Source organism: Bos indicus x Bos taurus, chromosome 8 (genome assembly GCF_003369695.1).
Source record: "Bos indicus x Bos taurus breed Angus x Brahman F1 hybrid chromosome 8, Bos_hybrid_MaternalHap_v2.0, whole genome shotgun sequence".
Taxonomy (NCBI): domain Eukaryota; kingdom Metazoa; phylum Chordata; class Mammalia; order Artiodactyla; family Bovidae; genus Bos; species Bos indicus x Bos taurus.
The window spans coordinates 1,284,854-1,309,719 of record NC_040083.1 but is presented as its reverse complement, the minus strand read 5'-3'; the positions used below and the strand labels follow the sequence as shown (position 1 = coordinate 1,309,719).

At 38.8% G+C, this 24,866-nt stretch overlaps 1 protein-coding gene across 4 annotated transcripts in view; it reads left to right on the top strand.

The window, feature by feature from the left end:
* Positions 1–24,866, top strand: part of NEK1 (NIMA related kinase 1) — a 133,845-nt gene that overhangs the window by 70,469 nt on the left and 38,510 nt on the right. For 2 of the 4 annotated variants that reach the window (XM_027548929.1, XM_027548928.1), the window contains 7 exons: positions 15,656–15,739; positions 16,164–16,247; positions 16,679–16,756; positions 17,646–17,741; positions 20,509–20,640; positions 22,524–22,589; positions 22,670–22,898. In XM_027548929.1, the coding sequence (XP_027404730.1) occupies positions 15,656–15,739; positions 16,164–16,247; positions 16,679–16,756; positions 17,646–17,741; positions 20,509–20,640; positions 22,524–22,589; positions 22,670–22,898 (769 nt within the window). The remainder of the gene's footprint in view (positions 1–15,655; positions 15,740–16,163; positions 16,248–16,678; positions 16,757–17,645; positions 17,742–20,508; positions 20,641–22,523; positions 22,590–22,669; positions 22,899–24,866) is intronic. The other 2 variants (XM_027548931.1, XM_027548930.1) reach the window with 2 other exon arrangements.

The window sequence follows — 24,866 nt, the reverse complement described above, 5'->3', positions numbered from 1 at the left end:
GACCTGGGTTTGATCCCTGGGTTGGGAAGATCCCCTGGAGAAGGGAACGGCTACCCACTCCAGTATTCTGGCCTGGAGAATTCCATGGACTATATAGTCCATGGGGTCGCAAACAGTCGGATACAACTGAGCAACTTTAACTTTCACAATAACTTCAACTTTATTTTTCTTCTCCAGTTCTATTAATTTTAGCACAAGTATAAATTCACATACCCACCACCGTAGTCAGGATATAGAAGAGTTCCATAATTCCAAAACTCTTTTGGTGTCTCTCAGCATAGTCATGCTGTCCCTACACCATCAACAGCCTGGCAGCTATTGTCTGTTCTCCATGACTACAGTGTTGTCTTTTCAAGAATATCTTATGTGGTATATATGTGTGGTATCAGTTCAGCTCAGTTCAGTCACTCAGTTGTGTCCGACTTTGCAACCCCACGGACTGCAGCCAGGCTTCCCTGTCCATCACCAACTGCCGCAGCTTGCTCAAACCCATGGCCATCAAATCAGTGATGCCATCCAACCATCTCATCCTCTGTCGTCCCCTTCTCCTCCTGCCTTCAATCTTTCCCAGTAGCAGGGTCTTTTCCATTGAGTTAGTTCTTCGCATCAGGTGGCCAAAGTATTGGAGTTTTCAGCTTTAGCATCAGTCCTTCCAATGAATATTCAGGACTGATCTCCTTCAGAATGGACTCGTTGGATCTCCTTGCAGTCCAAGGGACTCTCAAGAGTCTTCTCCAACACCACAGTTCAAAAGCATCAATTCTTTGCTGCTCAGCTTTCTTTATAGTCCAAATCTCACATCCATACGTGACCACTGGAAAAACCATAGCTTTGACTAGATGGACTTTTGTTGGCAAAGTAATGTCTCTGCTTTTTAATATGCTGTCTAGGTTGGTCATAACTTTTCTGCCAGGGAGCAAGCGTCTTTTAATTTCGTAGCTGCAGTCACTATCTGCAGTGTTTTTGGAGCCCAGGAAAATAGTCTGTCACTGTTTCCCTTGTTTGGAAAGTATGAAAAGGCAAAAAGATATGTATGGTATATATAATGATATATGAACCTTATTGGTTTACTTCTTTCACTCACCTTAATCATTTTCATCCAAGCTATTGCATTTATCAGTAACTTTTTCTTTTATTTTTGAGTGATTTCCATTGTATGGATGTGCTATGGTTTGTTTATTCATTCACTCATTGAGGGACATTTGGGTTGTTTCTAGTTTTTGATGATTATAAGTACTGCTGGTTGTATCATTGATTTACAAGTTTTTGGACAAGTGTTAAGTTTTTATTGGGTAAATACCCAGGAGTAGGTTTACTGAATCATATGGTACATGTATATTTAACTTGGGTTTTCAAAAAAGTCAAACCATTTGCTGGAGTTCTTGTACCATTTTACCTTCCTACCAGGAGTAAACAAGAGTTCCAGTTGCTTTGCATCCTCATCAGCATTGGGCATTGTCACTATTTTTTTATTTTGGCCATCTAATTATGTATAGGGGTATCTCATTGTGATTTAATGTGCATTTCTCAAAATGTTAATAATGTTGAATTCCTTTCAATGTTCTTATTTGTGATCCTTATATCCTCTTTAGAGAACTGTCTGAATAATTTGTTGATGTTGATTGATTGTTACTTGTTTAGCTTTGCGTGTTCTTTATATTCTGGATAAGTCTTTTATTTGGTAAGTAACTTGCCAGTATTTTCTAAGTGGTAGTTTGCCTTATCATTCTCTTAACAGTATTTTTCACAGAACAAAAAGTATTAACTTTGATAAAGTGTTTTCAGATTTCTGGTTTATGGATCATGCTTTTGCTATTGTGTCTAAAAACTTTCCGCCTATCCAACAGTCGTAAAGATTAGCTCCTACTTTAAAAAAATTTTTTTATAGTTCTACTTTTAACCTTTAGCTCTATGATCCATGAAGGATGGATGTTTCCATCTAAAAAAAAGAAAATGTTTTTATTATGGTAAAATACCCAAAACATACAATTTTCTTTCTTAATCATTTAAAAATACACAATTCGGTAGCATGAGGTACATTCACAGTGTTATCTTCTTTCTGCTTGATTTCTGTTTATTTTGCTCTTTTCTAGTTTTTTAAGGTTATAGCTTAAATAGCTGAGGATGAGACTTTTATTCTTTTCTAATATTGGTAGCACTGCATTAATTTCACCCACAAATTGTGCTGTGTTCTGTTTTCATTTTCATTCAGGTCAGAATTCATTCTGATTTCCCTTGAAATTTCTCTTTGGCCTGTGAATTACTTAGAAATGAGTTGTTTAATTTCCATGTGTTTGGATGTTTTCCTACTTTTGCCTGTAACTGTTTCCCTGTTGTATTTTATGATCAGAGGACATACTTTCTCGAACTTCAGTCATTTTACATTTGTTAGGATTCGTACTTTGACCTAGGATATGATCTATATTCATGAATGTTCCACATGCACTTGAAAAAAATATGTACTCTGCTGTCGTTGGGTGGAGTGCTGTGTATTTCAGTTAGACACAGTGAGTTAATGGTACTTTTCAGTCCTTCTTGATCTGTGCTGACAGTATGCCAATATGTTTGATATTAAGGTAGGAGAGTTGAAGTCTTCAAATATAATTGTAGATGTATCTGTTTTTCCTTTCAGTTCTGTGAGGTTTTCCTTTCTATTTTTTTATTTTTAAAAAGCATGAGCACATTTAAAATTACTGGGTTTTTTTGGTGCATTGACTTTTTTTTTAATCAAAATATAATCTTTTTGTTCCTTGTATTAGGCTTTTGTTTTTGTTTTTCTGTGTAACAAATTAGTATAATATAGTGGCTTTTAACAAAGCAAAATTGAACACAGTGCTCATCTGCTTAGAGTTACTCAGTGGTTGTCTAGTGTTTATAGGGTAAATTACACCTGGGTAGCTTCCCACGAGGCTTCTGTCCTTTGTCTTTCTTATTGCTCTTGATTCTCCTGTTCCCTTCTTCATCCCTTACACTTCAGCATTACCAGACTTTGCAGTTCCCTGGTGGCACTGTTTCTAGTTTTTGCCTGAGATTCCATCTTGCTTATCTTCATGGAGAGAGCTCATGGTTCCTTTCTGTTGCCTTGTTGATTTGTGGGCTATGACTGAGGATGTGGTAGAGATTCCAGGGCAAGAGTAAACATGCTTCTACCGCCACTGTGTTGGTTTCCTGCTTAGGAAGGGATGGTGGTTAACTGTAGCAACAGTTACTGTTAATTTGTGCAGCATCTTAGTTTACATAAAGTTTTCTGATTCTGTGACCTTTGTGTATCTTCATAGAGTAGACACTCCATTATTGCTGTGAGAAAACTATTGATCCTGTGCTGTAGGTATGTACTGCATATTTATGTTGCATGGGCTGAAACAGGGAAACATGGTCTCTCCCCAAGTTCATCAGCTCTGATGAATGAGCTGGGGAGTCTTGAGGAGAGGCATGTGGCAGACATCTCAGGGAGACCTTTGCAAGCTGCTCTGAAAACAGTCAGGAACCTGGGACCTGACTCTCACACGAGGCACAGTCAGTCAGCCCTGCATCTCATGCAAGAAACCCTCCTTAGCCCAGCAGTCTTGATGCCGGAAAGACCTGCTTAATGTAAATCCCCACATTTTGTAGTAAAGAGAGAAAAAAAAAGCTTGTTTGGGATTTTACCTTGAAAAATGCACTTTAAAAAATTATTTTGTCTTATATTTATCAGAATTTTGTATATATTTGCAAGTCTATATTCTGAAAGTAACTTGAGAAGGATTATAATTTTTCAGATAGAATTTTATAATGAGTAATATATGTTTTTTATAAAATCCAAGTTACAACTATAAGGCATAGTGTTATACATAATTAAAAGAGAAAAAGTTGCTGATTTAACTTGATACAGTGCTTTTTATCACTTAAACTTTTTGTTTTATACTTATTGAAATAATTCTCTGATTTTTTTTTATTATATTATACTTGAGCATTCGTAAAAAGGAAAATGAATAAAATAAATTGGTAAAGGTGTTCATTCCTAAATCTACTTTACATTCATAATTTGTTTTTCCAGGCATTCCTTTTAAAATAAGGGTCATTGCTATTCATGTTTTCCCAGATATTAAACTCGGTACCACCACGTGCACTGAGATTTCAGCATTTCTTAAGAGGACCCAAATTTTGTTTCTGGTATTTTCTTTCAAGAGTCAGCAAGCTTTGGTGCTGGTGCTTTCTTGTTGTCATCAGAGGAAATCAGTGGAAGGTCTTCAGTAACTACTAGGCTCCTGTTTTCCTCTTGAACAAGCCACTAAGTGAATTTTTTACTTGAAACTGAGGAACTAAGGTTGCCCAGTTATGACACTAAGAAAGAAGAAAACTAATAAAGTTCATATGTTTACACCTATGTTATAACTGCTACCTGGCCTACAGTTTATAAGATTATAACAGATCATGAAGATGCCATTGATTATAAGATGCACACCATTTCAGAGATGTTAAAATGTGAAAAATTTTCATGTTAGGATTGATGAAAGATGGTGTACCCTTCACTTCAAAATTTCTGTATGGTTTACTTTTATAACTGTGTTATGAAAGAAGGCGATTTTTTTTTTAAAGAAATGGTTGAGATTTTAGCAGTTCTCCAAAGATCATTTCTGAATTTTTTAATTCCAGTACTATTTTGAAGGAACAACATCATAATTCCTTGCCGTTTTTAAAAATTCACATAACTTATTCAACCACTGAGTATTTGTAAATGGTTTTTCATGTAATTTGAATTATTTTCCAGCATCACTATCATTATTTTCATGAAATCCTTTCATCTTTGGCAAGTTTTATAATTTCCTTTGTCAGTTTGTATTAGACATGCATTATATTGTCAGATATGAATGGGAAAGACTAGAGATCTCTTCAAGAAAATTAGTGATACCAAGGGAACATTTCATGAAAAGATGGCCACAATAAAGGACAGAAATGGTATGAACCTAACATAAGCAGAAGATACTAAGAAGAGGTGGCAAGAATACACAGAAGAGGTTTGTGAAAAATATCTTCACAACCCAGATAATCACGATGGTGTGATCACTCACCTAGAGCCAGACATCCTGGAATGCAAAGTTAAATGGGCCTTAAGAAGCATCACTACGAACCAAGCTAGTGGAGGTGATGGAATTCCAGTTGAGCTGTTTCAAATCCTAAAAGATGATGCTGTGAAAGTGCTGCACTCAGTATGCCAGCAAAGATGGAAAACTCAGCAGTGGCCACAGGACTGGAAAAGGTCAGTGTTCATTCCAATCCCAAAGAAAGGCAATGCCAAAGAATGCTCAAACTACCGCACAATTGCACTCATCTCACATGTTAGTAAAGTAATGTTTAAAATTGTCCGAGCCAGGCTTCAGCAATACGTGAACCATGAACTTCCAGATGTTCAAGCTGGTTTTAGAAAAGGCAGAGGAACCAGAGATCAAATTGCCAACATCCGCTGGATCATCAAAAAAGCAAGAGAATTCCAGAAAAACATCTGTTTCTGCTTTATTGACTATGCCAAAGCCTTTGACTGTGTGGATCACAATAAACTGTGGAAAATTCTGAAAGAGATGGGCATACCAGACCACTTGACCTGCCTCTTGAGAAACCTGTATACAGGTCAGGAAGCAACAGTTAGAACTGGACATGGAACAACAGACTGGTTCCAAATAGGAAAAGGAGTTCGTCAAGGCTGTATATTGTCACTCTGCTTATTTAACTTTTATGCAGAGTACATCATGAGAAACCCTGGGCTAGAGGAAGCACAAGCTGGAATCAAGATTGCCGGGAGAAATATCAATAACCTCAGATATGCAGATGACACCACCCTTATGGCAGAAAATGAAGAACTAAAGAGCCTCTTGATGAAGGTGAAAGAGGAGAGTGAAAAAGTTGGTTTAAAGCTCAACATTCAGAAAACTAAGATCATGGCATCCAGTCCCATCACTTCATGGCAGATAGATGGGGAAACAGTGGGAACAGTGGCTGACTTTATTTTTCTGGGCTCCAAAATCACTGCAGATGGCGATTACAGCCATGGAATTAAAAGACGCTTACTCCTTGGAAGGAAAGTTATGACCAACCTAGACAGCATATTCAAAAGCAGAGACATTACTTTGCCAACAAAGGTCCATCTAGTCAAGGCTATGGTTTTTCCAGTGGTCATTTATGGATGTGAGAGTTGGACTATAAAGAAAGCTGAATTCCAAAGAGTTGATGCTTTTGAACTGTGGTGTTGGAGAAGACTCTTGAGAGTCCCTTGGACTGCAAGAAAATCCAACCAGTCCATCTTAAAGGAGATCAGTCCTAGGTGTTCTTTGGAAGGAACTGAGGCTGAAACTCCAATACTTTGGCTACCTGATGCAAAGAGCTGACTCATTTGAAAAGACCCTGATGCTGTGAAGGATTGAGGGCAGGAGGAGAAGGGGACGACAGAGGATAAGATGGTTGGATGGCATCATCGACTCGATGGACATGGGTTTGGGTAGACTCCGGGAGTTGGTGATAGACAGGGAGGCCTGGTGTGCTGTGGTTCATGGAGTCCCAAAGAGTCGGATACGACTGAGCGACAGGTGAACTGAACTGTTGGATCATCGAAAAAGCAAGAGAGTTCTAGAAAAACATCTACTTCTGCTTATTGACTATGCCAAAGCCTTTGGCCGTGTGGATTACAATAAACTGGAAAATTCTGAAAGAGATGGGAATACCAGACCACCTGACCTGCCTCTTGAGAAATCTCTTTGCAGGTCAGGAAGCAACAGTTAGAACTGGACATGGAACAACAGACTGGTTCCAAATCAGGAAAGAAGTACGTCAAGGCTTGTATGTTGTCACCCTGCTTATTTAACTTATATGCAGAGTACATCATGAGAAATGCTGGGCTGGATGAAGCACAAGCTGGAATCAAGATTGCCAGGAGAAATATCAATAACCTCAGATAATGCAGATGACACCACCTTTATGGAAGAAAGTGAAGAAGAACTAGAGAGCCTCTTGATGAAAGTGAAAGAGGAGAGTGAAAAAGTTGGCTCAACATTCAGAAAACTAAGATCATGGCATCCATTCCCATCACTTCATGGCAGATAGACGGGCAAAAAAATGGAAACAGTGACAGACTTTATTTTCCTGAGCTCCAAAATCACTACTGATGGTGACTGAGTGACTGAACCGACTAACTGACTGGCTGATATTGTCAGATGTTTACAACGTTGAACAATCAAGAGAGACTGATCAACAGAGACCTCGATGTGATGAATGAGGAGAAACATATTATTTGGGGACTACATTCATAGTGGTCATTACTGCTTATTTTGGGGCTCTGACAGCATTCAGCATTCTAACTTCTGAGACTTTTACGTAACAGCTATACCTACAGAACAGTACAGTGATGGTTATTTACTCTTTAAGAAAAATATATTAATACCACTGATTTAAGGAAGCACATAAATATCTTTCCATTAAGAAATATTAATGTTTATGACTTGTTTGTACAGTTTGAAAATCTATACACCTTTACACTATGGTTTATTCTTATAGCCAGTTGTAAAATGCCTATTTTGCTGAGAAAAAGAAGCAGTTGTAAAGAGGTTGTGACAGATACACATCTGAAACCTAAAATGTGTTTTGTCATACTAAAATCTCTTTATAAATAATCAAACCTAAACAGTTAAGTTTTAAGTCTTAAAGATTAACCCTCTGAAGTTGTAAAACTGCTGTAGTTAAATTATTTGATCAGTACCTTTTGTTAACTGCTTTATATTGGAATAATCCTAATGAATTACAACATTGTTCCTGTGGCAAAATGAAATCAAAATTTCTGTCCTGTGAACAAGCATTTGGAACATAAATAATTTTTAGGTTGAATTGTGATTTAAAGGAACCAGGTATTTCAGAGTAATTCTATGTGTTTGTATGCAAATTCAAATTTTTCCCTTTTCACATAATATTAATAGAAAAAATGCAGGTTAAGGAAACTCTTAACAAGTAGGACCTCAAGCCAAGTGGTTTGTCTTTCTCTGAACAGTATTCATAAAAATTAAAGTTACTTAGAATCTAATCCTGACAGGAATTTTCTGGAGTGGGGGTTTTGATTCCCAGGTCACAGGTTTTGAAACTGACTCAGAGTCATGTGTAGTTTTGCCCAAGATCACTTGATATATCTGGAGGCAGCGGGCAAACCCAGTATGTCTGACTTTCAAGATCATTCTTCCAAGTAATTTGCTTTGCTGTTTGTTCCTAAATCCCATGTTAGTGTTTGCTTTACTTTAGGTAAAACTTGTGAACTTGATGATTTTGTAGTGCAGGGATAGCAAATATTTCCTGTAAAAGGGCAGATGGTAAGTGTTCTAGGCTTTGCAGCCCATTTGCTGTCCTAAGTAACGGCTCAGCTCTGCGTGGCAGAGAAAACTTGAGCGAATAGGCGGAGCTGTGTTGGTGAAACCTTCAGTCAGCTGACTGGATGTGACCTGAGGATTGTAGTTTGCTCATTCTTGTTGTAGAGTATCCTAGCAGCAAATTAGTTCTTCATCACTAACTTGTTTATTTTGAGAAGATATTTTTTTCAGCTCTTAAAAAATTCCTTCATTGTCCTGCTCAAATACAATTTTTGGTACATAGAAAAGAATATATTTAATATATATAAATTATCAAGCAAAATAATAGACCCAGGAGGTAGAACACTAAGTTTGGTCTGTGTACTGTTCCATAATCTAGGGATTGGCAGGTATTTTTCTGTAAATATCTTAGTCTTTTCAAACCATAATATCTCTGTCATAACTAGCTCTGCATTGTCACATGGTAGTAACCATAGACACTGTGTGAATGAATGAGCATGGCTGAGGTCCAGTATAATTTTACTTAGGAACTGAAATTTGGATTTCATATCATTTTCATATGGTCATGAAATACTTTTGTTTTTTTGACCATTTAAAAATGTGCAAAACCATTCTTAGAGTATAAAACATAAAAACATAGGTGGCGAGCTGGATTTGACCTGTAAGCCGTAGTTTGACAACCTCTGTTCCAGAGTTTGCCTCTGGGGTTGCTGTAAAGACTAAAACATAGTCGTATGGTAATTCTGGAACCTGGGTACACAGTTGAACCTTGAACAATGTGGAGATGAGGGCATTGACTCTCCTTGCAGTTGAAAACCTGCAGGTAACTTAAACCTATGCTCTGTATACGTGATTCCTCCAAATCAGGTCTGCAGTTCAGCATCCATGCATGAACTCAACAACCGCAGGTTGTGTGTTTACTATTGAAAAACATCTTTGTATCAGTGGACCCACCCACAGTTCACATCCACAGTGGTTAAGGGTCACCTGTGCTAGTCTATTTTTTTAATATATTTTTTAAAATTTATGTACATATTTAACATTTATATATTCAATGGATAAATACAAATTTAAAGGCATAACTTAAATATATTCATGGTTCTAGAGATTTTTAAATTTTATATACTCATATATCAAAGTACATATATATAGTCATGTATGATATAAAACTGGAGAAGGAAATGGCAGCCCACTCCAGTGTTCTTGCCTGGAGAATATCAGGGACAGGGAAGCCTGGTGGGCTGCCATCTATGGGGTCGCACAGAGTCGGACAAATGAAGCGACTTAGCAGTAGCAGTACTCCAGCAAGGATCTCATTCAAGTATGAAGGAGAAATCAAAAGCTTTTCAGACAAGCAAAAGCTGAGAGAATTCTGCACCACCAAACCAGCTCTCCAACAAATACTAAAGGATATTCTCTAGACAGGAAACACAAAAACGGTGTATAAACTCGAACCCAAAACAATAAAGTAAATGGCAACGGGAACATACTTATCAGTAATTACCTTAAATGTAAATGGGTTGAATGCCCCAACCAAAAGACAAAGACTGGCTGAATGGATACAAAAACAAGACCCCTACATATGTTGTCTACAAGAGACCCACCTCAAAACAGGGGACACATACAGACTGAAAGTGAAGGGCTGGAAAAAGATTTTCCATGCAAATAGGGACCAAAAGCAGTAGCAGTACTAGTCTTACCGTGGAGTATATTGTAGTACCCTCACTACTAAAAAATAACTTCTCCACTCTTCCAGGACCTACTTTTTCCTGCTCTTCCCTCTAAATACAGTAACACTCTGGAAATCACCTCTCCTATATTTCATGAACTGAGTGTTGGACATGCCTGCAGTCCAGATCCACCATGAAAGTGAAAGTGAAGTCACTCAGTCGTGTCCAACTCTTTGCGACCCCATTTACTATAGCCTACCAGGCTCCTCCGTCCATGGAATTTTCCACACAAGAATACTGGAGTGGGTTGCCATTTCCTTCTCCAAGAGATCTTCCTGACCCAGGGATTGAACCTGGGTCTCCCTCATTGTAGGCAGATGCTTTACCATCTGAGCCACCAGGGAATTCCCAGATCTACCATAGACATAGATAAAAAAACAAAACTAAACAAGAAAAGAAGGCTGAGTGCCAAAGAATTGATGCTTTCAAACTGTGGTGTTGGAGAAGACTCTTGAGAGTCGCTTGGACTGCAGGAAGATCCAACCAGTCCATCCTAAAGGAAATCAACTCTGAATATTCATTGGAAAGGCTGATGCTGAAGCTCCAGTCTTTTGGCCACCTGATGCAAAGAGCTGACTCATAGGAGAAGACCCTGATGCTGGGAAGTATTGAAGGCAGAAGGAGAAGGAGACGCCAGAGAACAAGATGGTTGAATGGCACCACCAACTCAATGGCCATGAGTTTGAGCAAACTCCAGGAGATGGTGAAGGACAGGAAAGCCTGGTGTGCTTAGTCCATGGGGTCACAAAGAGTTGGACACGATGAATGACTGAACAACAACAAAAGACAAGAAAATCCTCTCACTCACCAACATAACTGGGAAAGAGGAATCCCACTGTCTGCCCCGGGGGTCCTGGTGGGTGGGTTAAACTGTGGGCAGCAATGAAGCCCCAGGCTGTCCAAGCCCCATTCCACAACTAGAGCATGAGCAGGTGACTTGGAGGACAGTTTGACCCACCTGTGGCAGCAAAGCCCTGGACTATCCCAGTCCACTTAACAGCTAGTACATGAGCAGGTGATCCATCTATCCATAGCAGTTTACACAAAGTGTCCCCATGCTCTGCCTAATGACAAGGAGACCAAGCTCAGTGGCAACCCCCCCGCCCCCGCCTCGCATCAGGATATCTTCAGTAACAGCAGGTGACCTGGAAAGCAGCTTCATCTTCACAGAAGGGCCTGAGCAGGAGCTGCATCAGCACCAGAATAGTGAAGCAGACCAGAGTAACGTTACAAGAGTTCAGAATACCAGACTTGTATTGAAGTAAAGCCCACAAAAGTAGGCCAGAACCTGAATTTTAGTAAATTGAATCCAACCACAACCAAGTAGGATTTAGTCTGGAAACCCAAGTCTGTTTTGTTCCACCCTGTCAACAGGCTAAAGAAAAATCATGTGAGCGTAACAATTGATGCAGAAAATCTTTTGACAGAGATCAACATACATAATATAAACTGTCAGTAACTGAAAATCAGTGGGATTGTCCTCAACCTCATAATGCACATCTATAAACAAACTCACACCTAATTTAATACTTACAGGTAGAGGACTGAATGCTCTCCCACTACAGTCTGGAAAAAAACAAGGAAGTTAACTCTCACCACTTTTAATCATCATACTGCTGGCAGTTTTGGAGAAGGCAATGGCACCCAACTCCAGTACTCTTGCCTGGAAAATCCCATGGACGGAGGAGCCTGGAAGGCTGCAGTCCATGGGGTCGCTTAGGGTCGGACACGACTGAGCGACTTCACTTTCCCTTTTCACTTTCATGCATGGGAGAAGGAAATGGCACCCACTCCAGTGTTCTTGCCTGGAGAATCCCAAGGACGGGTGAGCCTGGTAGGCTGCCGTCTATGGAGTCACACAGAGTCGGACACGACTGAAGTGAGTTAGCAGCAGCAGCAGCAGCTGGCAGTTTTGGTTAGTGCAGTAAGGAACAAAAAAGAGAGTAAAGGCATACAGATTTGAAAAGAAGGAATGAAACTATTACTGTTTCCAGTTGACATGATTATCTGCATAGAATATCTCAAGGGCTGTATACCAAAGCACTCCTAGAACTAAAAATGAACTCATTATAGTTACATGATATAAGATCATTTCACAAAAGTCGACTGATTTCTGTACGTTGACAATGAAGAAATGGAAACTGATATTTAAAAAACAGCAATATACCATTTACAGTTGCCCCAAACAAAGTGGGGAGAAAAAGTATAATAATAAACATGTAAGATTTGTGCCATGAAAATGATAATATCTTGACGAAATTGTTAAATATTTAGAGACACTTGCCGTGGTCGTTAATTGGAAGTCTCAATGTGTAATAAAAAATGGCAAGTCTTCTTAAATTTGCAATTCTTATTAAAATCTCAGAAACATTTTAAAATAGATTTAGACAAGCGTGTTTTGAAATTTATAAATTAGGTTGAAAAAGTAGTTGCAGGTATGGACTGTGAATTTTAAATCATTATGACTAGGCTCAAACACATCTTTATTAATCAAAGTAGGAGCAATTACAGTCAACACATTTTTGCAAATAAGAAATAAGTTTGTTTATTCCTGTAGTGTAAAAATCTGTGCTTCGGGATTGAACGAACTCTTGGAAAGCATTTTCTGCCTCTTGCTGATTATGGAAGCATTTTCCCTGCAAAAAGTTGTTGAGACACTTGAAAAAGTTTTAGTTGGTTAGCAAGGAGTCAGGTGAATATGGTGGATGAGGTAAAGCTTTGTAGCCCAATTCATTCAACTTTTGAAGCATTGATTGTGTGATGTGCAGTTGTGCATTGTTGTGGGGAAGAATTGGGCTCATTATGTTGACCAGTGTCGGCTGCAGGCATTGCAGTTTTTGGTGCATCTTATCAATTTGCTGAGCATACTTCTCAGATGTAATGGTTTCACTGGGATTCAGAAAGCCATAGTGGATCAGACGGGAACCAGACCACCAGTGACCATGACCTTTTTATGGTGCGAGTTTGGCTTTGAGAAGTGCTTTGGAGCTTCTTCTTGATCCAACCACTGAGCTGCTCATCACTGGTTGTCATGTAAAACCCACTTTTTGTCACTCATCACAATCCAGTCAAGAAATGTCTCATCATTGTTAGACAAAAGTATGAACCTTGACTTCAGCCTCACACTGTATAAAACAGAACAGTTCATGCACTCTAATGTAAAAGAGAAAATTGTAAAACTTACAGGAAAAGAAGAAAATTTAAGACCTAAGACTAGACAAAGAGTTCTTAGACTTGACACTAAAAGCACAATCCATAAAAGAAAAACTTGATAAATTTGACTTCATCAGAATTTAAAACTTTTGCTCTTCAAAAGACCCTGTTAAGAGGAAGAAAATACAGGTTATATATTGAAGGAAAATATTTGTAACCTCATGTTTAACAAAAGATTTGTATCTAGAACATATAAAAACTCAACATTTAACTGTACAAAGTTATATAAAACTTTGTATATGTTTGGCACAGTGGTAAAGAATCTGCCTACCTATGGGCAAAAGACACTCTAAACCTTTCCTTGAAGAGAATATGCAGATGGAAGATAAACACATGCAAAGATGTTCAGCATTATTAGCCATTTGGGAAATGCAAATTAATTAAACCACAATAATGCATCACTGCCTACCCAATTGTGATAAAACCAAATGCTGATGAAGATGTGGAAAAAGGGAGTCATCAAACATTGCTGGTAGGGATGTTAACTGATACAGCCTCTTTGCAGAACTGTTTGGCAGTCCATTTTAAAACTGCAGATGGATCTGCAATACCAACAGTAGGCAATTCTACTTGTCCCAGAGAAAACTTATTTTCACAAAGAAACATTTTGTTGTTGAGTCACTAAGTCATGTCTGATTCTCTGGGACCCTTTGGACTATAGCCCACCAGGCTTTTCTGTCCATGGCATTTGCCAGGCAAGAATACTTGAGTGGGTTGCCATTTCCTTCTCCAGGGGATCTTCCCAACCCAGGAATTGAACCCTCTTCTCCTGCATTGGTAGGCAGATTCTTTACCACTGTGCCACCAGGAAAGCCCAAGAAACTTTTAACATGAGTGTTACTAGCAACTTTACTCTTAATAGTCAAAAACGGGAAATCCAAGGGTCCTTCAGCAGGTGAATGATTAAATAAAGCGTAGCATTTCCATACCTTAGTCTACTACTCAACACTCAGATAGAACAAACCATTGAGTCTTGTGTCCATTGCCTTGAATGGACTGCAGGGGAGTAAAATCAAGTGAAAACCGTCAACTGGAGGAGGATACATACTGTGTGTATATATATAGAAGTTGTTGAAATATAATTGTAAAGATGGAGAATAGATTAGCAGTTGATAGGCAGGGATAGAGTAGAAAATGTGGCTGTGAAGTGATACAGTTAATTGTACAATTAAGTATCTTGATTTGATGGTGGTCTAACAAAGCTGTGTGTGTAATAAGATGGTCTGTTGCAGATATAAAAATGTGCATGTGTAAGCAGTGAAATCCTGTGGTTCATGCAGGCCCAGCTTCCCAGTTTGGATAGCGCACCGCAGTAATACAAGATGATACAGTTCGAAGAGACTGGATGAAGGGTACATGGGACGTCCCTGTACACTCCTTTTCTTCTTTCTATTGTTAGCTATAATATTTCAAACTAAAATATTTCCTACATAGGCACATAAGGAAATCTGGAGGAAAATACTGTTAAACTTTCTCAGATGGTAGAATTATGAATGTCTTGTCTTTATTTTATATGTTTCCTATGGTGAACTTATATGATTTTTATGAGAGAAAAAGATACTGACATAAATAGATACAATCAAAACTAATTTCCAGTAGAAATTGTAATTGCATAATTTGCTCAAAAGGGTACATTTGCACTGTGAACTTGGAGGCCATTGGTAGCCTTGGAAATTTTTCAGAGCCATAGTGGGATCAGAACCCAAAGTGCAGCAGATTAAAACATAAATGGGAAGCAGAAAAATATAGGTGACAAATACAAAAAGTATACTTTTAGCAAGCTGATAGAGGCAAGATGAGCAGAGGGAAGAGGGCTTTGATTAGTAAGCTGGGAGGCTCTTGGAGCATCACTGCTGCTACAGGAAGAGAGCGGGGTCCTTACAAGTCATTTTGGCAAGGAGCTTATTGCACCCTTGGGATAAACCGTAAGATCACGAGTCCCTATGTGGTTGGGCGGGTCACTTGCAGTCTAGATATGCGGCGTGCCTGCAAGCAGGGAACTGCAGCTAGCACGTTCCCTGTCGTGTGTGTGCTTAGTATGTAAGCAAACATGTAGACATGATGGGCCTTTGTAGAGAGAGATTTTGATTTGGAGTTTAGCTGACCTCCAAAGCAGTTTTTAAAACTCTGTTCACTTAAGTGGCTAGTAAAAGTGTAGCTGGTCTCTGTTAATATTGACTAAGTTTGGGATTTAATTGCTTTTTTCTGTTCCATGAATGCATTGGTTAAATTGATAAAGGAAAATGCCAGGGTCTGTTTTCTGTTTATCAGCTAATCACCTAGATGTGATCAGTACTTGCCAGCAAAAATAGTGGCCCCAGGCTGTTCCTAGGTAAGATGCTGCTGTAGCTATAGTCATTCTTTAAACTTAGTACATTACGTGACGCACAGGGCATCCTGCACAACCTGGCAGCTCTCTATGGAGGCAGGCCCAGCTCTTCACGAGGAGGGAAGCCGAGAAACAAAGAGGAAGAGGTACGCCTCCCGCATGCTCGCTGCCTGGCACCGTCACTTTGAGTTGATTGCCTTCCTTTCCTGCATGGTTTACGTTCTTCACGGTGATTGGAGGATTTGTAGGTCTGTAGGGACCTGTTAATAATATATCTTGGCTGACATACTGTGTTATGATTTTGCTCCATAACTGCTTTTCCGTATTCTGATTTCAATTTCTTTCAATAAAATTAAAAATTTTTGTCACTGTAATGTATTTCTTTTCATAAATAAATTGATCTAAATTAAACACTTGAAAGCTAATATTACATTTCCATTAACCAGATCTCAAAATTTTATTTCTTATATTCCCATTAACACTTTTCTTTAAATTAAAAACATTTTAGCAATAAAAATATTGGTAGTTTTTTTTTAAATTGAAATGTTGCCTTTTTTTTTCTCTTTGTAGGTTTATTTGGCAAGACTAAGACAAATAAGACTGCAGAATTTCAATGAACGCCAACAGATTAGAGCCAAGCTTCGTGGTGAAAAGGCAGGTTGAAAATCTATTTTTCAAAAAGTACTTGAATGACATTATAATATATTGAGATTAAAAATGCTGTGCCACTAACACAAGATAAAATCTCATGAAGACAGTGAAAGTCAAAGACCAAAAAAACTATATAGGAATACAGAAAATCATATTTATATGACTTAAAATTGATAAGACCTGTTGTTCCAGGGGAATTCTGAGAGGAAAGTGTGAGTAGTAGCCATGGACATATAAAAGGGGACATTTTATATCACTCTCTTTTTATCTGTTTTTCCCAGTGTCCATAGGAGTTGATGGTTCTGGAGAGTTCAAGTTGTAGCTCTGAATAAGTTACCATTTTTCATTTTTAGATGTTTATTTATTCATATAAACTCTGCAGTGAATTTGCGGTTCTATCCTAAGTGCTGCTGTGTTCACTACTTATTTTGTAGAAGGAAACTGACAGCTCTGAAGATCAAGAAGGAAGTGAGGAGGCTGATGTGAGGCGTAAAAAAGTGGAAGCCCTGAAGGTATGTACTGGAAGGTGATAGGGGTTTTCTTAGAGAAAAGGGAACCCAATAGAAAATTGTGTTATTAAGTCTTTCATCGTTAAATCACCTTATTCTTTTGCCTTAACTTTTCTTTGTCCTCGCTTTGTTTCTGAAAAGTAGCATTTCTCTCTCTCTTTATATCTTATTTATGGAGAACAATTTGATGAAAGCATGGCATAAATACATGGAACTATCACACAAGTAATCTTAAAAAGAGAAAATGGTAACCGTGAAAATGAAAAACATAGTGTCCATTTCTGTGAAGACAAGTTTGTGCATAATCGTCATCTTTTAAAACTTTTCCACGTTTATTTCCTTTTGAATGTACATTCATTTATTTTCACTCCAGAGATACTTATTGAGCAGCTGCTGTGTTTTGACACCTGATTTAGGTGCCGGGTTTGCAGCCTGTTTGTATTCTGGAGGGGCACCCCCCCCACCAACACACACACACACATACTCTCAGCCACACTGTCTCACATAGACATGCATTCACATATACTGTTGTTGTTTAGTCACCCAGTCGTGTCTGACTCTTTGTCACCGCATGGACTGTAGCCCCCCCAGGCTCCTCTGTCCATGGGATTCTCTAGGCAAGAATACTGGAATGGGTTGCCATTTCCTTCTCCAGGGGAATCTTCCTGGCCCAGGGATCAAACCCAACTCTCCTGCATATACGATGATTTCTTTACAACTGAGCCACCTAGGAAGCCTGTACACATATACACTTACACACAACTCTAACCAAAAAAGATTAATGTGTGTTTGTATGTAAGCATATATGGAAATACTTTTTAGACCAGGAAAGAAAGGCAAACCCCGTGCCTTTCTTTCTGGCGTTAATTTTGTGGATTGTCCTCCTTTCCAGGCCCAGGCAAGTGCCCGTGCAGCCGTCCTGAAGGAGCAGCTTGAGCGCAAGCGGAAGGAGGCATATGAGAGAGAGAAGAAAGTGTGGGAGGAGCATGTAAGCCAAGGCCCCTGTGAGGACCCTGCCTTTGCCACCCTCCCAGCTCTCAAGGGAGCTGTGCCAGCCACAACCCTGTGATTCTGTGTTTTTATTCTCATTCATTTTCCTGTGTCTCTGTCTCTTTCATCATTTAAGGATGATGATCTATGTGGAAGTTATTTTGGTGTTTGATGTGAGGTGAGATAAAATAGCATTTGTATTTATCTATACTTCCAAGAGTAGTTAAGTTGATAATTTCATATGTTTATAAATCTGGCCTCAGTATTTGGTGAAATTTTGAGTTTTGTCATTAGGTGTCATTGTTAATTAATTTTTCAGCAACTAGTGTAATTGCAGATAAAACAGAAACAGTTTTACAGTGATAATTAAAAACCTTTTGTGAAGATATAAACAATATAGAAAAGTCTTTTGACTGTATTAACCTGGTGATAAAATAGCTAGTGGAAAAAGCTTCCAAAGCAGCTTGTTTCCTAACCCTCACTTATGAAACTTTCAGATCAGTGTTTTATTCCTTTTGCACATTAAAAAAAAAAATAACTTTGATTGAATTTTTACAAAGCTTGTTAGAATGAAGTAGATATTCTAAAATTAGCCAGGTAATCAATTTGTAACAAATTGAGTTATATTTGTTTTGAAGTTTTACATTTTTCTTCTATGAAATTTTTCTTCTTAACTTAGTTAATTTTTATGTTTTTTTTTTTATGTCAATCATCTTTCTGAATAACGGACTCAATCTAATGTTTTCTTCTTTCACAAATTAAAAAATACACGATGGTCTTCTATCTTACAGTCAGCATTAACATTTCTGTCTAAAAATAATATATCCATGATATTTACACAGAAGGCTCAAGTTCTCCTGTATTAATAAATGTATTGCTTGGCTTATAGTGGTGTTGCCACATCTCAGTAGTTACTCTGAATTACCCTTAATTTTTTAATAACTGAATTAGTTTTGTTTTAAAGTAATTATGAGCGTTAGGAGGATGTTTTGTTTGTTTTCATTATTTGGTTTAGATTTCATTTGCCTTTCTTTACTTGTTTGTTATCTCAGGTTCTTTATGTCTGTTTAGTTGACCCGGGGAGAGACAAGTAGATGTTTGATCATAAAGTGTAAGCATTTCCTGGAGGCTGCTCAGGATCCTTCTTATTAGATGCCAGTGACTTTCTTAGACCATGGATCAGATATCTTCAGAGACTCTGTCTGTACTAGTCATTAGCCATATATGTGGCAGCCATATAGATTTTAGTATAATACGGAGTAGATTTTTAATAATAATGTGTGAAACATTTTCTTCATTAAAATACCTTCTGTTGATTAAAAGAAAAGATTTTTTTTTCCAAGATGAGTAGTGTGAAAAGAATGTCACAGCTCTCCCTCCTGTATCTTGATCCTGCTGGACTGAATTTGGTGGTCTTTGTTCTCATGCCCTGTTTAACTCATAACATTTATCAATAAGTATTTTTGTCTATAACTTAAGTTTTCTCTTAAGGTCGAAGTTAATATAGATTGTGCCTTTGGTGTTGTATCTAAAAGTTATTGCCAAACCCAAGGTCATATGGATTTTCTCCTGTGTTATCTTCTAGGGGTTTTTATATAAAGTTTTGAATTTTACATTTAGGCCTGTAATCAGTTGTGAGTGAGTACTTGTCGGGGTGTCAGGTTGTTTGTGTGTTTGCCTGTGGGTGTCCAGTAGTTCTAGCATCATTTGTTGATAAGCAGTCTGTGCTTTCTCCAGTGAATTGTCTTTGCTCCTTTGTTAAATGCAGTTGACTGTATTTGTGTAGGTCTGTTTCTGGGCTCTCTGGTCTGTTCCGTTGATCTGTTTTCATTATTATTACACTGCCTTGATAACCTCAGCTTTCAGTAAGTCTTGAAGTCAAGTAGTATCATTCCTCCAACTTAGTTCGTCTCCTTCAGTTTTATGTTGGCTATCTCCATCTCCTTTTGAACAGAATAGTTGTTGGTATAAAATGAAAGATCAGAGAACTAAATGCTAGAATTGGATTACTATCTTATGCTTAGAACATGCTCAATAAATACTAGTTTGAAATATTGATATTGATACTTTCTCATCAGAAATTCTTATTTACTTGTTTCAAGAAGAGAGAGAAGTTGGGAGTGACTTGCTGCCGTGCTCCTGTGAGCAGACTGAGAAATGCCATTTCCTTATACTTACTGAAAGTTCAGAACATGATTTCACATTGTTTACAGAGTCTCCATGGCAAGATAAAAGCAAAAACATGAGAAAATAACAAATGGTATTTTCAGTGAAGTAAATCTTACTACCTGTACTTTGCACATTTTCCTTTCTTATTTATGTCGACATTTTATAATCAGGGCTCTCATGATGGGTAACTGATGTTCACGTTAAGATTGTACCAAACTTTAGAATTTGCAGAAGCATCCTTTTTGAAATATAAGATTAGTAAGTAAGCTTTTTTTTGTTTTTGCCAGATTTTGTAAGGGTTGAAATTAGAGCACTAATGTTTAATCTTTTAGAAGGCAATTTGTAAAACATTGTTAATGTGGTGGAAAGGAGTTATTTAGCACCATGGGACACATGGCTGTGTATGTGAAGCCAGAGACGTGTCTGTCTATTCACTGATATTTCCCCAGCACCTAGTACATTGCCTTGCACAGCGAAAGTTGAGGAATGAAAAAACTTCTTGCGGTTTGAGTGTATAGGCAGTGATCTTATATATATACCACTTTGTCTCTTCATGCAAATGTAAATTGGCCAATGTGCTTACATTCTTATTACAGTTGGTGGCCAAGGGAATAAAGAACTCTGATGTGTCTCCGCCGTCAGGGCAGCAGGAAATGGGGGGTTCCCCAACAAAGCAGCCAATGAGACCTGTTATTTCTGTGACTTCGGCTTTGAAGGAAGTGTGTATGGTAAGCTTTCTATAATTTAGAATTCCTCAAAGTCAAAGAATACTAAAGGGACTAAATTTAATTAAATTACCTAAATTCCTAATGTCTGATTAGGTTTTTCTAGGGAAAAAAATTCTTAAGATTTTCATGTACGGTTTACTCTTGAGTATTGGAGCCTCACTGCTCTTAGGTTTCACATATAAGACCACCTGATAGATAAAAATATATTAAAATGATTCCCTAATACTCTAAAAGACTCTTGAACATATAGAAATGTGTGAAAAATAATGCAGAAAAACACTTTTACTCCCTGGCAGTCAAAATTAGCAGAAGTTCATTTCTTGGTATAGCAAATGTTAGAGGACTCAGCATAATTTCACTTAATTAATCAGTTATTTCTTTAAGCTTCTACTTTTGAATCTCTATCATGCCATATGGAGTGTAAAACAAAGAACTGTGGGCAGGTAAAAAGTTTAAACTTGGAAGTACATATCAGGTATCCATCAGGATGAAATGGGAAGCACTCTATTCTGAGGTTGAGGGAAAGGGACTCCTGATGTGGGATTCTAGCCTGGAACTCAGCGGGCCAAGGAACAGTCTCCTGAGTCATGTTACACATTAACCTGATTCTTTCCTTTCCTGGTTGTTGAAGTCTGTGCCTATTATTTGTTGAATTTCATTCAGTTTTGGCAGACAGCACTGATATTATTGGCACACCAATTTTCTAAAACTTCTGTGTTTATCTTGGAAATAAGATTATGTAGGAAGTACCAGTCTTGGTTAACTCTCAAGAACTTCCTGTAGGAAAGCACTGTTGCTCAGCAGGGTTCATCTCCTCTCCTCTCTGGTAACGACTGTGTGCTGCACTCTTCACTCCACCCCTCAGATGCCAGATGTGGGCCCTGCCCGGTCCCAGTCTCACCCCATGTAGCTGCTCACCTCTCTGGTTGTAGCGACTGCTAATTCCTGCCACTTCACTGGGTAAAATGCTCTTTGTCTGATTTACAGGTATAACTCTGAAACTGACCACTATTTAATAAAATTTGAGGTAATCCATGTAACCAAATGCTTTTCCTTTATGGGTTTTCTTGGTAAATATCACTTCCTTAAAACTTTGAGAACTGCTTTTCCTTACCCTGAGTCTTCCAGGTACCTTTGATTTCATGGTTTCTGTAACTACTAATTTCTTTTTTTATGTATTTCATATATTAGTTGGTCTAATTACTTTGATTATACTAATCAGAAAACAAAATTTATTTTAGCATTAGCACAAAGTACATAGGACTCTTTACTGTTACTCTTTGCTTAGGGAGAAAAGCCAGTTCTCAATTATGTTTAGTAACTCCGGGAGTTGGTGATGGACAGGGAGGCCTGGCGTGCTGCGATTCATGGGGTCGCAAAGAGTCGGACACAACTGAGCGAGTGAACTGAACTGAACTGAACTGAATGGCTTAATAACAATATATGTACCTGAGACATAAAGACAGCTTACAAACAACACACACTCTCTTGATTATTCATCTGTCAAAACATCCCTAATTCTAATTGAGTATAAAAATTAATTTTTAAAAAATTTCTGCCATATATTTATATTTATCAAAAATCAGGTGCCAAAGTGGAACACGATATAGTTAAATAAGAAGAAGGGGATATAGTTAAATATCTGATCTAGTAACCCAGAAATGTGACAATAATTGAGAATTGGCCATTCTAGCATATATCACAGCTATTAGATGATAATAAGTAATTATTTCTCATTGCTGATAATGAAGGAAGCTATGTTAACATTTTACAGGAATAAAAAAACAAGGAGCATGGAATGCTAATGAAAAACAAAAAGTAAAAATACCAAAAATTTTAAGGTATGCTTTAAAATAACATTATTTCTTACTCTGTTTTTAAAGGACCAAAGTCTAACTGATGCCCAAGAAACCTCAGAAGAAATGCAGAAGAGTAACAGTGCTGTTTCAGTAGGTACAGTTTTCAAATTTCCTGTCAATCATTCCACTTAATCATACACTATTAAAATACAACATTTTAACTGTTTCAGAGTAAACGAGAAATACTACGTAGATTAAATCAAAATCTTAAAGTTCAAGAAAATGAAAAGGGAAGGCAGAGTCGTCGTGAAACGGGTACAGTAACTGTTCATGAAGATGCCAAAGAGCTGGAAAAAGAAAAGTCAGTTGTATCGGATCGAAAAAAATGGGAGACAGGAGGCCAGCTTGTGCTTCCTGTGGACGAACTGGCCCTGGACGCTTCCTTCTCTGTGACAGAAAGTGCGTATGAGTGTGCCCAGGTGCCGTCTGGTCCACCCAGGCCCCCGTGTGGCCAGACACTGAGGACGCCCCACGTAGAGGGGCTGAGAGCCTGGAGGGGGTTCTGTAATAAGTGAGACATGGAGAAAACCATTTGCTTCAACGTGGGAGGGCTTTCACCTTTTTTTTTTTTAAACACCCTTTTAAGCTTTCTCTTTTTAAACATTTTATTTATTTTTGATTGCACTGGATCTTTGTTGCTTTGCTTCTCTAGTTGCAGCAAGCAGAGGCTGCTCTCTTGGTGTGGTGTGCAGGCTTCTCAGTGCAGTGGCTTCTCTTGTGGAGCACAGACTCTGGGTGCACAGGCTTACAGGCAGTTGCAGTACATGAGCTCTAGAGTGCAGGCTCAGTAGTTGTCGCACACAGGTTTAATTGTTCCGAGACATGGGGAATCTTCCAGGAGACCCATGTCTCCTGCATTGGCAGGTGGATTCTTATCCACTGTGCCAGCAGGGAAATCCCATGAGAGGATTTTTCCCAACGATCTGTGATGTGAAAGCAAGAACGAATGGCACGCATGTAACCTGTGTTACTCCAGCCCTTCCTCCCACCTTAGAGTCACCTGTTACCAGGAGTAATTCTTGGTGAGAATCAGAAGAGTGCACTTGGGCAGAATCTGGGAAGGTCGGGCGGTATTGAGCAGGCCTGTGGAGAGTCTCATAGGCCATCCCTTTCTTTGCTCAGCGAGGATTCCTGAGCCCCTGCCCTTGTCTCACGTTGTCCCGGCCCTGGAGTGCAGCAGGGAACTGATGAGACACATGCTGGTGGGGGTTCGCTTTTTAGGTGGCTGATCTGATCACCGCCTGAGTGCTGTTTTATGTGGTTTTTTTGATGGGCCATTTTGGTAGAATTCTTTCTTTTTAATACCCTGAAGCAAAGTTCACAGACTCCACAGCAGGCAGTTATGTATTGAGTCCTACTGTCTCACACAGACACACACACAGGCTTGTAAGGGCTTCATGGGAAGTCTACGAGTATGTCAGAGGAATAACTTTGAAAAGCAAATGAGGATGCATCAGGGAAGGAAAATTGAGAGTGTGATATGAATTTAAAGGGAAGAGAGGAGGAGGGCAAGATGAGGGCTAGAAAATCTGCACGGTGTTTGTCAGAGGAGGCCTTGTGACCTTGGTGAAAGCAGTGTCGCTAGAGGTCAGGGGGCAGAAGTAGAATCTGGGGATTAAGGAGTGAGTAAAAGGTGAGGGAGGAGCACCTTCTGGAAGCTGAGCTGTGAGGGCAAGGGAGGGATGCAGTGCCCCCTGGTGGAACCTTACAGAAAAGAGCCTGAGAGTCAAAGTACAGCCTGCCATGCTTCTCAGTACCTGATTGACCTTGGTTTCAGGGAGCATGAAAATCCAGTGTCCTTTCCCATGCCTGAGCCAGGCTCCCTGTGGTTTTCATGCCACTTGCTTTGTCCTGTCTGCCTCCTCACCGCTCACTTCGTGTCACTGGAGTCTAGCCACTTTACTTCACGGCCCTCCTCCCCTCTTTTCTTAAGTCATTTGCCTGGTGGCCTCCTTGTTTCTTTCCTCACCCTGTTGTTCAGCCTTCCCCCATTTCTGAATTCCTCCATGAGCTCTTCACAGTGTTGTCTGTGTACAACCCTGGTCCCCACCTTCCATCCCTCACCCCCTTCACCTGACTTCCAGCCCCTCAGCCCCATTCAGATTGCTTTGTCACCTCTATCAGATACCATGTGGCTGGCTGTAAGTTATGGGTCTCTTCAGTGTTCTTTGATCTTTTTAACCATCCTTTTAAAAATCGTTTCTTACTGGTAATCATTTTGCCTAAACAAAACCGAATATTGTCTGATAACTTGCAGGTATTTACTTTCATGGACGGGTACACAAAAATATGTATCATGTATTTGGTCACCGTTGAAAGTTGGTATCACTTACATACCCCATAATATTTGAGAGTATATCCTGTCTA